The 19,178-nt window shown below is 36.1% G+C and overlaps 1 protein-coding gene across 6 annotated transcripts in view; it reads left to right on the plus strand.

Annotated features, from left to right (window-relative positions):
• The window catches only part of KCNQ5 (potassium voltage-gated channel subfamily Q member 5), a 564,981-nt gene that overhangs the window by 421,565 nt on the left and 124,238 nt on the right, over positions 1-19,178 (plus strand). For all 6 annotated transcript variants that reach the window (XM_017958019.3, XM_017958018.3, XM_017958020.3 and 3 more), the window contains exons 4-5: positions 15,815-15,990; positions 16,254-16,379. In XM_017958019.3, the coding sequence (XP_017813508.2) occupies positions 15,815-15,990; positions 16,254-16,379 (302 nt within the window). The remainder of the gene's footprint in view (positions 1-15,814; positions 15,991-16,253; positions 16,380-19,178) is intronic.

Here is a 19,178-nt window from a genome sequence, read left to right on the forward strand (position 1 = left end):
GAGCAAGATTTCTCAGCATTTACCTCTTTATGTCATTTTGATGTTTAAAATATAAATATGTTAACTATTCAAAAACTAAATTAAAAGAATTATTGCGTGGCACAGATGAAGTACAGTTTAGATGTTGACTGGTATTATTTTTGTATAGCAATATTGGGAGGGTTGATGGGTTCATATGAGGTACAGTTGTTCCGAATCTCCTCACACTCCAGGCACTTTTGTCATTGCAAAGAGGGACAATGCCAAAGACAATTTACCATAGGATTTCCATGTGCACCTCCTCAGTTCTAGGCTGAAGTAACATAGAACGGCATTTTTAACTCACAAAAAGCTCTATTCTAAAAGGTGCTTTGTTATTTGCCTTAATTTGCTCTTCATATATTTCCTTAATTTTAAACTTAGAATTTTGGTTGTACCTTTTCAAAGGATTGCCCAAGAAGATGCAATGAGCTAAAGTGCTTAGCTTAATGCCTGGTGTTTAATCAATACTCCATAACTCTTAGTGGTAGCAAACCGAATCATAAAAGTGATATGTTCAGTGAAACCTCTAATCAATCCTAGAATCGATACCTACAATCAGAAAAAATTATCAACTCAGACCGTCTTTGTATGTTTTTATTATTTTTCCTCAAAATATCTTCAATACTGCATTCCTAGAATTTGAGAGTCTGTGTATCTTAAATAAGAATACATTTTATTTTAAAAGGTAAATGGAAGGAGCAGGAACCAAGACAGGTACTTTTTGAGTCTGGAGTCCTTAGATATAATAAATAATTTCAGGAATGGTATGTATGGTACTTAAAGGATGTGGTTTAATTAGAAGGGCTTTTGAAGCTTTTTTGTAGACTGGTTGTTAATTATGGCTTCACTTGTTTCTCCTGGAAGGCTTCCCTGGCCTCTTAACTAGGTTAATTCTCCCTGCAATGTGCTCCTTGGATTTCTTCTATCATAACATTCATCACTCATGATTGTGGTTACTCGATTCAGCATCTTCTATGCAAACCATCCTTTCAGCCTTGTGCAGACAGAAGGCATCTATCTGGTCCACACCAGCCATGCCCCATCCATGCCCATTAATATTATATACCCAGGTCCTAGAAGTTTCTGGCCACAATGAATGTGTATTGAATGAATAAAAAATTCAGAAAACTGCAAGCTAGTAAACAATCACATGAGAAGTGTCATCCCTCGGCCCCCCATCACAACCCCTACACACACAAAGTAAAAACAACGCTGTCAACATGAGCAAATAGAGGGGGAAAAAATGGCAATTATTCAGGCAATGCAAGGTGAAAAATAGCTCCTTTGCCTCAGTTATCAGAAGTTTTCTCAAAAGGGTATTTTTTGCCTGCATTTTTAATCTAATTGCTTCAATTATTTAATTTGGTCATGGGAACATGATTATATTTTTAACAAAGTGCTTAATTTGCGCACATGCTTCGAATTGTAGGTTCTTTTACAGGAGGCTTCTCTACACCCATACTTGTTCTCAGTTATTTTACTTCTGCCTTTTGCAAAATGTTTTAAATATTTGATTTTAGCCCCTACCACAGACTCCAAATCTGTGCTTCGAATTTGGAGATCAAAGTACTGTAGCTAATCCTTAGGACATTTGCCATCGTGTGACTTAGAATCCATCTCTTATCAAGTTTCTGTGGTTTTCTGGAGTATTTACTGGTCACAATGTCAAAAAATGGGCACATCTGAAACTATTTTTGAATTATGCCTTCTTTATACTCTTCCATTTTTAGTTAATGGGAAAATATCCAGCTCCTGAATGGTATTGAACTTGATTAGGCCATCTCCAGTCTCCTTATAAAGGATTCTTAAGTTGTAGTATCACATGTTTTCAATAAACCTTGTTTTTGTTCTCCTTTAAACAGAGCGTGTCTTATTCAAAAAGCTCATGACAGTAGGAAAGGAATTGATAATGAAAAGAAAGTGAGTCCAAAGCAGGATTTTTCTTCATAGCTTTGTGATTTGTTATAAGACAATGTGTTTCACCACCTGACCTGCAGCTTCAGGAGTTGGTTGCCATGAATTCTGATCCTGTTTCTGGAAGTAATTTATCGCATTATCTTATACAAGCCTCTCTGGGACACTCTTTTCTTTTAAGCACAGATAAGAGCAGCAATACACTTCGCAGCATTCATAAACAGCAATACATAAAAGCAAATATGAAATTAGAAAGTTCCAAAAACTGCTCTAATCTAGTTCCAGAGAGGGAAAATTTTGGCAAGGATTTTATAAATAAAGATGGGAGTTAGATGATGTGACCAGTTTGGTTAATAATCCCACTGAAATACAGATAGATTATTGATAGATAGATATAGATAGATGATAGATAGATAGATAGATAGATAGATAGATAGATAGATAGATAGATAGATAGACAGAATAGATCTACACATGGCAACAAGCAAGATTTTCAAAATTATAATGAATGTCAGGTATTTACTCTTGGCTTATATTTACTCAAATTCACTCCTTTAAAGTGCTATCTTTTTATTCTTCACAGGAGGAAAAGTCTATTTTCACACCCCAGTGTTTATCCCTAAGGATTAGCCAAGTGCCTAAACTGTATCCATTTCATATTTCCAAAAATAATAAATTGTGCATTGAAAAAGATTAAGAGAGCCAGGCGAACCAGGTAATTCTAAATTTTCCCAGATAATACTTAAAATGAATTCCCATCCATAAATGTCCTTTGCTGAGTGACATTTCAGCTCAAGTGGCATCTCCATTGTAACATCCAAGTAACACAGTCTATTCAAAGAACTTCCTGAAGATATCCTTTGAAAAACTTTTAGCAGTAGGTGATGATTAATCATAATCTGTATGTCATCTGAAAATAAGTATCAAGTTTTTCAAAGAAACATTACATATCCCAACACTACTAAAATTTCAGAGAGTCCATATCATTTAACTGCTTAGAGTAAGTGCAAAAAGGGAGTATTATAAATTAGGTATTGTGGTTTTGCTCTGTAAATTTAAACCCATAATGCCATTGTTTGGCTGTTGATGTTTAAATATTCAAGCTATGACCTTGAATAAGATATCCAAGCATGGAATTTCATCATAGGATGTTGGGATTTCCAGCAGATGTTTCAACTTTGTTTATTCATTGGTGGAATCCAAATCTTTTTTTTTAATTTGCAGTCAAATATTGGTATGGGGTTCTGTTTAAGAATCAAAACTGACTACAGCTTTGTCATTTGGTATGTGTGAAAATAGATACCGAGGAAAATTTTAAACATCTGAGGATATCAATGTGCAAAATTGCTGCTTCTAAAAGTTTGTCTCGAACTTTCTATATAAAAGAGCGTAATATAAAGCAAGACTGTATCATTGCCCTAAACCATGTTCTAAAACATCAGAAAATACACACGACTTTTCATCTCTTCGATTTATTGAGAACCGATGGAATTACACCTAGGTAATTTACTCAAGATACTAGAGTATGCCTTAAATAGGATGTACCTCCTACTCATTCATGATTAGTCTCAGGGGACAAACGCTTCTTTCCTGTTTTATAAATACAGAAACACAGCTTCCTTACCTCCTTCAGTCTGTAACCCACATCTGAAATTAAATGTTTGTGATCACACTTTGAAGCAAATTGTTTCAGTAGGTTACTGATATTGTAAGGGATTCGTCCTGTAGCATGAAAAAAAAAAAAAAATCTACTGCCTGACTCTGCATCCCTGACCTCTCCCCCAGACTCCAGCCCCATTCACCATCTACCAAACGCCTACTAGGCATCTCAAAATTAACAAGGCCATAACAGAACAGGTAGTTCTGTCCTTCAAATAGTGCCCCTTTCTCACCTATCCCTAGTGGTATTTCCCCAGCTTAGTAAATGGCACTTTATTCACCTGATTGCTTAGACCAAAAACCCTGAAGTCAGCCTTAGACTCCCTCATTTGTCTCACATCCCACAATCAGTCCTTCAGCAAGTCTTGGCCCCTCCACCTTCACAATATGCACCAAATCCAGCTCCTTTACAAATCCAGCTCCTTTACTCCTGACTTTAACCTAACTCTTGTAAAGCTGCTCTCACCCTTTGTTCAGACCACAGCAGTGGCTTCTTAACTGGCCTTCCGGTTTTCTCTCTGACATCTGGCTTCCTTTCTGGCATCCAGCCCCCTCCTGATTGGTTTCCCAAAGATAACCAAAATGATCTTGTAAAATATACATCTGATCCTGCACTCTGCCAAAAACCCTTCCCCTGCTGCTATCATATAATACTTAGAAGGACATCCTAAAGCTATTCCCAAAGTTGTCATGATCTGAATGGAGCCCTCCCTCACTCCGCTCAAGCTAACTTGATCTCCTTGCCTTCCCTTGAACACGCTGAACACACTTCCACCTCAAGGTCTTTATATTTGTTTGCCTGGAACACTTTTTCCTTAGATAATGATCACAGTCACCCCTTCACTTCATTGGGTCTTGGCTCCTCTGAGATGCTTTCCCATTGAGACAACCTAAAATACTAAAAACAGCCGAGCACAGTGGCTCATGTCTATAATCCCAGCACTTTGGGAGGCCAAGGTGGGTGGATCACTTGAGGTCAGGAGTTCAAGACCAGCCTGGCCAACATGGTGAAACCCCATCTCTACCAAAAATACAAAATTAGCCAGGAGTGGTGGTGCACACCTGTAATCCCAGTTACTTGGGAAGCTGAGGCAGGAAAATCGCTTGAACCCAAGAGGTGGAGGTGGTAGTGAGCTGAAATCATGCCATTGCATTCCAGCCTGGGTGACAGAGACTCCGTCTCAAAAATAAAATAAAAACTAAAATATTAAAAACATGTTCATTATAAGATGTTTGCTAAATTTTACCTGAATATCAACCATTTGCAATTAGTTATATTCCCTATTCTTAATAATATTTTACTTCTTGGAATTTCACTTTAAAATAGAACACCTGCTCCTCTGTGACTCCACCCTCATCCTGCTCTGTATTTCCCCAAGGTTTTTATCACCATGTAACATTATGTTCTGTATTTGTTTATTGCTTTAACATCAGCCTACCCCAGGAGAACATAAGCTCCATGAGGGCAGAAAACTTTTCTGTTTTATTCACTACTCTATGCCTCATGCTTGGCTTATAGTAGACATGCCACAAAAAAATATTTGTTGAATGAACTAATGAATGAATGAATAAATTGCCTTAACACTTAATTTGAGAAAAGTCATATCCAAAACACTCCTTCTGATGCTTCCTCGTTCAATCGGTATCCAAAACGAAAAATGTACCACTTAGAATTTGAGAAATTCAAAGTTAGAAAGGATCCTTGACACTTGCCAGTTCAGTCCAACTATTTTAAAGGTATGGAAACCAGCCCTAAGAGATAAGTGGTGACAAAGCTAGTTAATGGTGAACAGATAATTAAACTAGGCATAGTTCAATGTTCTTTATGCTTCCATACTTTACATCTCTGTTTCTTTTGAAAGTTCCTTCTGTATACATAAGCAAATATAATGGAACCAGAAAATTTCCATTCCTTCAGATTTATCTTGCTGCTCCGTTGGCAATAAAACATCTGGCACATGATACACATGGGACACTAAGAAAATTATAAATTTCTGCAGAAAAGGGCTCACATTGATAAGGCAGGCTGACCTCTCTGTCTCAATCTGCTGTCCCATTGGGACAACCTAAAATATAAAAAACATGTTAATTATAATATTTTCACTAAATTTTACCTGAATATCAACCATTTGCATGTAGTTGTATTCCATAGTCTTGATAATACTTTGCTTCTTGGAATTTCACATGTAAGCCTTTGTTTGACTTTCTACATCCCTGTTTACTAGGCTTTCTACAAAATAAAAGCTACCAAAAGAGAAACATGGGGAAAAAAATATATAAGTGCTCTGGAAACAGAAATTAGTTTTATTTTTGGCTCCATTTACCAGCTAAATGGCTTTGGATAAGATTCTTGAACTTTTTTAGTATCAAATTACTGATCTAGAAAAATGAAGGGAAAGGTATATCTATAAAACATTTTTTTTTTTAGAATGAGAGTTAACATGATACCAGGCACACTAAGGCAGACTAAAGACTTTGTATGTATTATCTCATTTAATCATCCCAATAGCCCTGTGAAAAAAAAGGGATCTATTCCCTATTTATAAGTGAGGATTCCAAGACTCAGCAAGATTAATAGGCCCAAGGTCACACAACTAAGACAGGACAGAACTAGAAATACCAGGGCTGTTACACATGAAGTTTACACTCATAACCTCTGTGCCTCCTTGAAGGGCTATTATGGAGAAACAATGAAATAGAGTCTGTGTACTGAGCATCCCGCACAGCCTCATACATCAGAGGTACTCAATAAATGTTGCCCATTTCTCTTCTGTTTTCCCACCACTGACTAAGTAAATTACCTTGGCCAATGTAATAACCTTTCTAGGCCATAGCTTCTTTTTTAAATAAATTATGGTTCTCTTTTTTCTCATTACAAAAGCAATGCATGGCTATTAAAGATCATTTGGACTATATATATATATATATCTTACCACCTACAGATAATCACCATTAATATGCAAATATATGTATTTATACTATGTATTTTTCTATATACGATAAGAATACATAATCTGGCCAGGTGCAGTGACTCACACCTGTAATCCCAGCACTTTAGGAGGCCAAGGCCGGTGGATCACTTGAGATCAGGAGTTCAAGACCAGCCTGACCAACTTGGTGAAACACCGTCTATACTGAAAATACAAAAATTAGCTGGGCATGATGGCGGGTGCCTGTAATCCCATCTACTGGGGAGACTGAGGCAGGAGAATCGCTTGAATCCAGGAGGTGGAGGTTGCAGTGAGCTGAGATTGTGCCATTGCATTCCAGCCTGGGCAAAAAGAGGGAAACTCCGTCTCAAAAAAAAAAAAAAAATACATGATCTTTTTGGAGAGCAAAACTGAAATCCTGCTATCCTGCTATGTAATCAATTATTTAAATAATGTTGTTTGGAAACATTTTATCTCACAATATTCTTCTAAGACATGATGTTTTGTGGTTGTATCACATTTGTGGTAATAATAATAGTAACAATAAATTAGCTCAAATGTATTGTGTGTTAGTATTGCACTGAGATGTTTCACAGTTAACTTATTCAATTCTTACAACCCTATGACATAGGTGCCTTTATTATCTACATTTTACAAATAAAGAAACTGAGGCAGTCCCTTAACCAGGTAACCCAGCTATTAAGATTCAGTCACTTAACCAGGTAACCTATCTATTAAGCGGCAGAGCCAGGATTGGAACTCAGGCACCTGAGCACCACAGCCTATGCTCTGGAAGGGATATACCATGTTGTTTTTTATTAATCCATCCTCATTAGAAATCTGGATTCGTTCTCATTTTTTATACTATTACTAATAGTGTTAGGTATGAGCTGGGAGGAGAAAACAATAATAGTTTAATAAGTATGCTGATGCAAACTTTTGTTAACATCTACAATTTTATCATACATCCCTAGAGTTTAAATTCCTGAAATAATATCCATTCACATTGTTAACGGTTTTGGCAAATAATGTCAAATTGCTCCCCCAAAAAATATCATACCAATTTATTCTTACAGAAAATCTTCATCAAATAGCTTTTTTTTCTCTGCCTTGACAACATTGACAGTTCATTTTTTTAAACTTTGTCAGTTTGATAGGATAAAATGGTACCTTTCTACTGTTTTAAATTTCAAAACTAGAAATTGTAAAGAACTTCTTTCCATACATTAATTAGTCATTGTTATTTCTTCCTAGGGTAAATTTGTGTATGTGCCTTCTGTCCAGTTTTCTACTAGCATGTTTTCTTAGTGTTTTAAGTTTATATATTAAAGATATTAATCTTTTGTTCATCATCATATATGTTGCCATTTTTTTTCCGGGTTTGTTTTTTGCATTTCAATCTGTGTAGAGTTTTTTTTTTAATGTATGGAATTGAAAAAACCAGCAAGTAAACAGACTACTAGTATAATCATGGGTAATAAGTGTTATGACAGCAGCATACCTCAGACCTCTGGGCACAAGTGACCTTGACTGGTTGATATCCGTGCTGAGTTCCAGAAGCAAGCAGAAGTTAGCCAGGCAAAGAAGGGAGAAGGGCCTTCCAGGCAGAGCAGCAGCATTTTATAGAGCACTTTGAATGCCAGGTAGCAGAATTTGATCTTTGTTCTACATATTGGAAGACCTTTTTAAAATCACAGAGGCAATCTAATCATCTTAACATTTTCACATGGTATTAGAATACAAAGTGGTTTAGAGAAAGGAAAAACAGGAGAGTGAAAACCTGGCCATACATTGTAGGGATGACCAAGAGAGAAGTATCATAGGCCTGAACTAAGGAAGAGACAGGATAAATGGAAAGGGAAAATTAGATATGAAACATATTATGGACGCAGAATCAATAAAAGTAAACCACTCAGTAGATATGAGATGAGGAAGACAATAAAGAAGGAGATGTTAATCTGTAAATTTAATATGTGGTCTGTATCAGAATTTTGTTGTTTAACTTGATTCATTTATTCTGAAATTCACGTGGGAAAAATTAATATGTTTACAATAATTGATACTACTTTGAAAAGGAATAACATTAGTGTCACACTAATATAGGAATAGGCAATAAAACGTAATGGAATCCCAAAATAGGCTTCTCAATAAGTATGTGGAAACATTTGGAGAATGACAGAGTTTTTATTTAGATGGTATTGGGAAAATTGACTTTCATATGGGATAAAAAGTAAGATTTGTTCTCTACTTCACCACAGAGACAAACAAAAATTCCATTAAAGCTAATGATTGAATAAGTTAGAGTAATGCTTAGTTATTATACAAATCTCCAAATTCTAGTAACTAAATAAAATAGAAGTTTACTTCTTATCTGTGTAATAGTTCAATAAAGGTATTCTTTGTTTGGGGTTGTCGTATATGGTAAAGGCTCTGTTCCATGCAGTCATTCAGGAACCCAGGCTGACAAAGGCACTGCCATCTTCAGCGTATAGCTTCTAAGGGCATTCTTAGTACCAAACTGCAACTGACATAGAAAAAGAGAAAGTGATACGCCATATGTGCTTGCCCTCGACCAGAAAGTGGCATACATCATTTCCATTCATCTTCACTAACTAGAATTAGTCACCTCACCTCACCCAGAAGCAAGGGGGTCCCGGGAAATGAGACCTCTGAATAGGCAGCCACTTCTCGGAGATAATGCTGTACCTTAGAAGGGAAGCACATATCTGTGGTAGACAGCTAGCTACCTTTGCCACAAAGACTATCCTGAATAGTAAACATAAATTCATTAACTAAGCATATCTGTGCCAAAATAAAATATAGAAGAATATTTTTATAATCTTGGTTGGACAAAATCATTCTAGATAACTTAACTTCCATGACTTAAAAATGACACGAAATCCAGGAGTCTAAAACAGGAGGGGGATGGTTTTGTTTTGCTTACTGTATTTGCAAAGATTGAAGACTTATTATATCCAAGGTAATACATGAACATGCTTAGAGCCATGTCTGTCACATAGTGAACAGTAAACATTAGCTTTTACTAGTACTATTTTTATCATTATTAGCATTCCTCTTTATTAGCAAGGAGAGAGAGAAATAAGTGTTTCCATACATTGTTAGTGAGAATTGGTACCATCATTTTGAAGGCATCTTGATGTCAATCACAAATCAAAATATCCCAACAATTCAGTCTCAAGAAATTTAGCCTTAAATTCCTTATCCTAAAAATAAATGTACAGGACTATACATTTCAGCATCATTTTAATAGCAAAACAAAAAGTAACCTAAAAATTCATTAATAAGTGTCTTAGTCTATTTGTGTTATAATAAAGGAATACACAAAGCTGGGTATTCATAAAGAATGTAGGTTTATGTGGCTCACAGTTCTGCAGGCTGTACAAAAAGCATGGTGCCTGCATCTGCTTCTGGTGAGAATCTCAGGCTGTCTCCTCCACTCATGGCAGAAGGTGAAGTGTGGCCAGCATGTGCTGAGATCACATGTCGAGAGATGAAGTGCCATTTTCTTTTTAACAACACATAAGTGCCATTTTCTTTTTAACAACCAATTCTTAAGAGAACTCGTAGAGCCAGAACTCAGTCATTACTTCAAGGACAATACCAAGCCATTCATGAGCAATCCTGCCCCATGACCCAAACACTTCCCATTAGGCCTCACCTCTAACACTGGGGATCACATTTCAACATGACATTTGGAGGGTCAAATATCCACACTATAGCATAGGTAATTGGTTAATTAAATAAATTAGTGTCCTACCTTATACATATTTGTATTGTTTTGATATTTTACTTTATAACTTTAAAACGTATATTTTATTAAAATTATTCAAAATCTAGCTTATAGTGAGGCCACTAAAATAATTCAAAGAACTGGAACAAAAAAAATGTGGGAGAGGGAGATATGAACATTAAGAACATTGTATTTATTGCACTTCTGATTATCTGAGAGAGAACAAGATGAAGTGACTTTAAAGGAAAGAGGTAAATTTATGTTAGTTATTTACCTTTATGTTAGTTAGTTAGTTATGTTAGTTAGTTATAAAACTTTCTGAGACTCTAGAATAACTTAATTTACAAAAATTTTAAAAGCCTGAAGTCTCCAGACAGTTTCTAGAAATCAAGATCTACCCTCTTTGTGGCTTACTTACCTCGAGAGAATTTATCTGTCCCTGTAACTACTAGTTTGAAAGTGTTCAACCATGCTTTGTTTGACCCAGATGATTTAGTTCTTTTCTTTGTGTTTTTACATTGAGCCATGTTATACTTTCCAATACATACATTATATAGTGTAATTGTAGCAACAAAACACAGTCCATCATGTTCAGATGTACAATTGGCCTTGCTTTAACCCAATCCTTGAGTTCACAATATGGAAGCTTTGAATGTGAATAATGAAGACTTCTTTGGTATTTCAGTGACTAACACCTTTTAGACAGGGTCCATGGTGATCAATTCATATTGATTTTGCTGACTAAATAATACTTGAGCAAAGTTCCAGTGGCATCTAAAAATAAGCTCTTTCACAGTCCTTATGTGTCTTAAATATCATTATAGTATTTATTTTGTTCAAATCTTTGCAGTCACCTCAAATTTCAAGAATTCATGTGTAAATCATTCTAAGTGATTCAGTAAATTTGTGATCCTAATACCTTGTAAACCTGTATTTCACATATCTACTGGGCTGCTTATAATCAATAGCTCTTTCTTCACTACTTCCCAACTTGTTCTAATTTGTTTCCTTTGGGAGAGGTAGATTTCAAGAGTTCCGGATTACATGTTTGTTTTTTTTTTCATGCGACTTAGAGCTCCTCCTTGTTTATTAGCAGTTCTATTTCTTTCTCTAGCCCCATTTTCTCTTGAAGCAGCCATAAAAGTACCATCTGTTTTTCAGCATCATTTTATTTCTGCTTTCTCCTCCCTGCACTTTTCTCTTCTCTGAATGCTTTATGCGATAACAATTTATTCCTGATTTATTATCCACCTGCTTTCATAGCCTCCCCCTTTCTGTTCCTCCTCCACCCCTATCCCACACTGGATGGAGTGGTATACCATAATTCTTAAGGACATAGCTTTGGAGTCAAGTAAGGGCCAGCTCAATCACTTACACATGTTGGGCCTTAGGGACTTGACCACTATAAGCCTCAATTTCTTCATTTATAAGAAAGAGAAGGTTATAATACCATCTACTACATAGGGTGGCTTGAAGAATTAAATAAAATAATATACATCAGAGTTTCTCAGCCTTGGCACTATTGACATTTGGGGCTGAGTCATTCTTTGTTCTGGAGGCTGTCCTGGGCATTGTAGGATGGTTAGCAGCAACCCTGGTCTCTACGACTAGATGCTCATAGCAACCCCCTTCCCAGCTATGACAATGCAAAATGTCTCTAGACATTGCTAAATGTCCCAGGAAGGCAAAATTTTCCCCATTTGGAATCATTGCAAGATATAAAACATTTAGCACAGTGCCTGGTACACAGTAGGCACTTGATCAATAATTGTGAGGGATGGATGGTCAGAAGAATGATTGAATATTCATTTTTAATACAAGTGTCTAATGTAATTCTTGACAGTCAATTAACTACTTAATGCATAAATGGATAAACAAATAAACCTGAAGCCAGTGAGCTTCAAGGGCTGTCCATAGTTTCTACCTTATACTAAAATATGTTATCTTCACTAAAAACAAGCTTCCTATGTTTCAAAAAATATTTTAGACAATTAACTAACTGCACAACTTAAGCTACTCCCCCAATTTAATATATATGCATATACTTTAAATAATAGGGAGATTTTAAAATAAACTCTAATGGATGATAGCTGTAACAATTATGTTGCAGTAGAATTCCGTGCTAAAAATCGAAGTGATCCTTTGATTAACTTGAGTGTTTTAGGCTGATATCCCAGTGAATAAGCCATTGATGTGGTAAGAGAACAAAGCTCAGGCAACTTTTAAGTGTTTTTTAATCTAATTTATCTTATATAAATATTTATTGAGTGCCTACTATATTTCAGGCACTGTTCTAGGTACTTAGGATACATTCGTGAACAAAACAATGATCCAACGCTGTGGAACCTCCATTCTATGAAATAGTGGATCACAAAAATAATAAATACGCAAATAGAAATAAAAATAAAGATTACTTATAACTTGTAAAATACTAGCCTAGGAAATATTCTAAGTGTTATCGACAGCAAAATTCCAGTGGATGACTGTAACCCAACCAGAAACATTTTTGTGACTGCACTCACTGTTTGCCATTTGGTTGCTTATCTATGATTTCAGTTTACTGAACTCTAACTTTCTCGTCTGATCTGAATTACAATGAGGGTATTAAATCAAATCTGTGGTTACCTTTGCATATTTTGGAACTTCAAACATTTAGATTGTGATTCACCGTGTGCATAATTTTTTAAATTGTCTCAAATCAACAATCTTTCTCTTACTCTTCTAGGTTTTCTCTAATGAACTAGCTTTATGGCATACCTTTTGTGCTGTAGTCTAATAAACTGATAGCTGAGTTTTTTTAAAAATGAATACAAAATATGCTTTTTTTGCCTCACTTTTTTCATATGTAAAATGGGATCTGTGGGATATTTAACACATAAAGTCATTATAAGGATTAAATAAGGTAATGTTGATTAAAAAAAAAAAACCTTAGAACTAAAAAAATACCAAGCCCATAGTAAGTTTTAAGTGTAGTATTTTCTGCACTTCTACTAGCCATGTACTTATTTCTAGTATTTCCAATATTTTAACACAGTAAATGAGGCAGTACATCTTTTTCTTTTCTTTTTACACTTGGGAGAAGGCAGAATTACAATGAAATAAAAGCAAAATGTATATCCAGTAGGGCCATACAAGTAATGTCTCTTTGTAAACCACTAGTCTCAGGAGTAAATCCCTCCACATGATGAAAACCAAGAGATGTGTTTGCACATAACTCTTTTTATAAACTTTTTTTAATTGCAAAGAAATAGTCCTTATAAACTTCCAATGTATGGAAATTAATAATTTAGAAAGTGAAAAGCCCCTTTATGCATATATTCATTCCAACTCACTACCTTTAGAGATAATTAATAGTAATAATCAGTGTATAGTCTCACTTCTTTTTTTCTTTGAGATGCAGTCTTGCTCTATCGCTAGGCTGGAGTGTAGTGGCACGACCTTGACTCACTACAACCTCCGCCTCCTGGGTTCAAGGGATTCTCATGCCTCAGCCTTCCAAGCAGCACCTGCCACCACACCCAGCTAATTTTTGTATTTTTAGTAGAGACAGGGTTTCATCATGATGGCCAGGATGGTCTCGATCTCCTGACCTTGTGATCCGCCCACCTCGGCCTCCCAAAGTGCTGGGATTACAGATGTGAGCCACTGCGCCCAGCCTAGTCTCAAATTTTTTTCCTAGTCATACTAATATTTATTTCTATTAAAATAAAATCACATTGTACATACTGTTTTGCAACTGACCTTTATTCACTTAAAATATGTCTTTGATGTCAGTGTCAACACATTTAGTTTCTTCTTGTTTCCAAGAGCTGCCAAGAGTGGTAACTCTCTTTGGCTCTCTGAGTACTTACCCACAAAAGCACATGCATTTAGATCTGATGGGAAAAGTCCTTCAGAGCAGGCACTGGTGGCTTACACCTGTAATCTCAACTCTTTGGGAGGCCAAGGCTGGCAGATGATGTGAGCTCAGGAGTTTGAGACCAGCCTGGGCAACATGGCAAAACCCCATCTCTACAAAAAATACAAAAATTAGCCAGGTGTGTTGGTGCATGCCTGTAGTCCTAGCTCCTTGGGAGACTGAGGTGGGACACAGAGGTTGCAGTGAGCGGAGCTCATTCCACTGCACTCCAGCCTGGGTGACAGAGTGAGACCCTGTCAAAGGATAGGAAGAAGGAAGGAAGCAAAGAGGGAAGGAAGGAAGGAAGGAAGGAAGGAAGGAAGGAAGGAAGGAAGGAAGGAAGGAAGGAAGGAAGGAAGGAAAGAAGGAAGGAAAGGAGGGAGGGAGGGAGGGAGGGAGGGAAAGAAAGAAAAGAAAAAAGAAAAGAAAAGAAAAGAAAAAGCCCTTCAGCTGAAAGTTGCACTGCCAATTCTCTCTCAAAGCACTGACCCAAAAAGGGGCACCAGCAGAGAGGCTCAGAAGATCTTCTCAGTCCACACCAGGAGACCAGACCTTTCTCAGTGCAGGGAGAAGGATGAGCTGAATGAGGAATACTCACTCATAAGGCAGTTAATCCAGAGGGTGACAGAAACATTACAAATGTGACACCCTTGAAATGGAACTCCTCTTTGGAGTGTGGAAGCCCAGTCATACACAACCCACTTGGAGCAGGAAGGAAATTGTATTTGAGGATGTTAAAGTCAAGCTAAATTTTATTAAAATTGCCTCAGGAGGCCATTCATCGCCACTTCACTTATCCCACTTCAAAGCCTACTTCCCAACACTCAGATATTTACTTGTGGAGTGATTAAGTTCTCTTTTGTCTTTTCTATGCTTTCATTAGATGCTCTTTTTCTCTTTTTTGCTTACAAAAAGGTAGATTTTTTCAGTCAAATGTCAATATGTCAAACACCAAGTATTCATTCCCTTGCAATGCACAGTGTTTATACTTACATACCCTATTATAAAAATGTAATATTATTTAATTATGCAGCAAACTTACACATAATTGGTGAACCAGGTCTAAAGAATATTCTATACAGGAAGCATACAGTATTCAGCTTAGTCGAGGCCTTTGTTAATATGCAAAGTTGCAGGTGCCATATTAGGGAATTTTGGGGAAAAGGAAATGCAAACTTATTTGGCGGGAAAACAAGAGAAATGATTATATCTTATGGCACTTTTATGGCTGGACACATTTAGATGCCTCTGTCACACCACCCAGAAGCCATGGTGTTGGGGGCTGAGGCAGGAGCTCCTTTTGCCACAGGAAAAAGGATGAAACCAGAGACATTGTGAAAGGTTGCCCCAAAGTCTTCAGGTTCCCTGAAACCTTAGGTTTTTTTGAACCCATTGTCCAATCTGTTGAAAGTTAAATAATACGTTGTTCAAAATTGCATAGGTAAAGCACAGAATGGCCAAAGGGTCAGAACTACAGCAACAGGTAGGTCCCATTCTCTGCCTTTTCACTCTGCAGCTGGGGATCAAGATCTGTTTATTTGTGCCTTAAATAGGTCAAAGTGAACTTTTTGAAAATATTGTTTTGGTAAATAAAAATTCCTGGTCGTGCTAATTATGGCTGTTTTGACCTCTTTCTTTCAGATACCATTGTTCTTATCGCTTCAATAGCAGTTGTTTCTGCAAAAACTCAGGGTAATATTTTTGCCACGTCTGCACTCAGAAGTCTCCGTTTCCTACAGATCCTCCGCATGGTGCGCATGGACCGAAGGGGAGGCACTTGGAAATTACTGGGTTCGGTGGTTTATGCTCACAGCAAGGTAAGATTTGCTCTCTGCGTTTAAAAAACAATTTTTGAAACTTTTTCATTGATTGCTGTAATATTTAATAAACCTATCACAAGCAAACTTAGTCATTGCAGAAATTGGTTAAAACAATTTTGGGACATGATGTGCAATGGATTATTTAAGAGCCATCATAAACATCCAAGAAGTAGTAAAGTGAATAGAATCATCATAGAATTATTTTTTCCTTTTTCAAAGATTTCCCACCTCTAAAAATCTTTCATTCCTTTTATACCTAGGAACTAATCACAGCTTGGTACATAGGATTTTTGGTTCTTATTTTTTCATCTTTCCTTGTCTATCTGGTGGAAAAGGATGCCAATAAAGAGTTTTCTACATATGCAGATGCTCTCTGGTGGGGCACAGTAAGTATACAAATATGTTTTTATTTATTGCATGTTGTGAAATTTTTTTTTAATACAATGTAATGGTTCCTATGGATGGTCTCAATAAAAATATCCACTTGCAAAAGAGTTATATGGAAAATACATACTACTTATTATTGTCTAAAGGCTTTCCACATCTTTCTGGGCCAACTAAGTTGTCTTGTAAACCATCATTAATATTTCTTGAGTGCTAGATTGTTGCCAAAATTAAAAATACATAAAATATATAAATATATATCATTTTTTAAATGGTGATTAAAAACATTGATAGTTTATCTGTTTTAACTTTGTGGAGCACAAATTTAAATTATCAATTGTTGCATTGATTTTCCACTCTTTAAAAGTTTATCCGGGGTTAAAAAATGAATGAAAGCTGTGAATAAAATTACAGCACAAAGAAATGAAAAAGAAGACTGGTAACCATCTGTGAGATCAGAGATTATAGTCACCTAATTTCAAAACTTTCCTCTTAAAACCTACTTTTTCTTTAAATTGTTATTAAAGGATAATTTTCCAAATAAATAAAGTAAAATCATGATTCTCACAAAGATAGAAAATGAACACATGCTAAACATTCATTTAACTCATTTTTGAAATTTAAGTCATTATTAATGAAGAAACCAGTAAGATGTTAAAACCAGTTCAAAGCACTATCCAAAGAACAGAAACATTTAAAGATCAGGAATATGAAATCAATGTGCAAATAGAGGCAAAACTGGCTCCTTCCGCAGTGTGGGAGGGAAGTCACTTCAACCTCCACTAGGCAGAATTTATTTACATGTCCATAGGCAAGAATTATTTCGCATTGCTACCAGTTATCAACAACTTACAGAGTTGTAAAATAGCTCAAAGACTATGAAAAGAGCAGAGCCCCGTAAAGTCAGAATCCAAAAACCTGGAAGGGTGTACTCTGAACAACGCATAGTTTTCCACTGAAGCAAAAATTTTCCCTGCATTGTAAAGAATTTATAAAACAGTCATTGGAACTTGTGCCCTAATAAGAATGTCATGGGATATAGGAGTGACATAAAAAGAAATGTGTAAATTATACATTTATTTTTATTTTATTCCTTTAATGTATTCCAAAGGGGAGTTATATGAAAATAATTATAGCCAAGCATGGTGGCTCACGCCTGTAATCCAAGCACTTTGGGAGGCCAAGGCAGCCAATTGCTTGAGCTCAGGCGTTTGAGACCAGCCTGGGCAACATGCCAAGACCCCATCTCTACATAAAATACAAAAATTAGCCAGGTGTGGTGGCACGCTCCTGTAGTCCCAGCTGCTTGGGAGGCTGAGGTGAAAGGATCATTTGAACCTGGGAGGTAGATTATAAATGCTTATCTAAAGAATGTCCGTAACATTTTGGTCCAAAAAAACCCTTAAGTTCTCTTTTAAACCACCTTTAGTATTTCTTGAGTTCTGGATTGTTGCCAAAATAAAAATGTATCATTTTCTTAAGCTGTGATTTAAACAATGATAAGCTTTTTGTTTGTTTAGTGAAGCACAGATTTAAGTTACCAATTCTTGCATTGTTCCACTACTCATCAAAAGCTCATCAGCAAGACCCAGAACACTTGTCAGAGATGAGGAAAATTTGTTAGGGCTGTATTAAGCAGAACTTGTTGTATTTGTTGATTGCACAGCAGCAACAAAATGAATAAAAATCAGAAATACATTCACCTAAAGATCTGAATGTTTTTCTTAGGTTATCTGAGTAAATGTCTACAAGATTATGCCATTGGTTTCAAAGGATTCTGTTGGTTTAATAATGTGGTTTCCGGCTGCTCTTCGCTATTCACAAGCAATAATGGGCATTTTGAAAGAAGAGTGGAAACTTGAAAGAGAGCAGTCATCTGACATTCTTAAAATACTTTTTATATGTAGAGAGCAAATGAAAATCTGTGACTCATGATGGGATAAACTGTAAACTGAGAAAACAGGAGGCTTTTCTTGCCAGTAAGGGGAAGACAGTTTATCATCCCAGCCTTCAAAGCAATGGTTTGAATTCAAGTTTAATTTTGCTTCTCTTGGATAATTCTAATATATTTAACTTACTGAGGCACCCAGGTGCCCCTTTTCCCATTGAGATGCAGTTGTTGGTGAGTTTAGCCTGGCAGCTTATTATCCTTCTTTTTATTAGTCTTCCTTTTCTCCTTCTGACGAAAAAGAATTGCTGTATTGTGTGTTAAACAGTGTGTGGGAAACTCTTAATATACCTCTCAGTTAGTCACCAGTTTGTTTCTTTTGCCAGAATAACCCACACAGCAGGTTTTCAAAGGTCATTTCTGTGACTTTCGGGGGAAGAAACATTTTCATTGATTTCCCTTTCAGTTGTGCTAATTTGACTGACATTTAACCCGTACTTAACAGGTTTCTGAATGACCTAATTATGTTTCTATTTTTTAAAAAAATCTAGTCTTGAATATGAGAGTAAAAATCTTATAAGATGTCAAACTTCGAAGAATTTTTTTAAGGCCTTATTGGTCCATAGCAGGTTCGTTGATATTAACGGACTCATTAATGAAATTGTCTGAAACCTAAAAAGACAGAAAAAGCAAACAAGAGAGCTCATTGTTTCTATTCATTTTAAGAAGAACATATTCTAGATTCCTAGTGGGAAATAAAATAAATTTAGACTATTATACCTTTTATTTATACATTAATCAAGACCTTAGTTTTGATTAATTTGGTTTGAAAATTATGGTTGGGTATTTCTGAGTTAAAATTGCCCATGTTGCACTTAATGGAAACCTTAATAACTATGGAAGTATCCAGAAT

Source organism: Papio anubis, chromosome 6 (assembly GCF_008728515.1).
Source record: "Papio anubis isolate 15944 chromosome 6, Panubis1.0, whole genome shotgun sequence".
Taxonomy (NCBI): domain Eukaryota; kingdom Metazoa; phylum Chordata; class Mammalia; order Primates; family Cercopithecidae; genus Papio; species Papio anubis.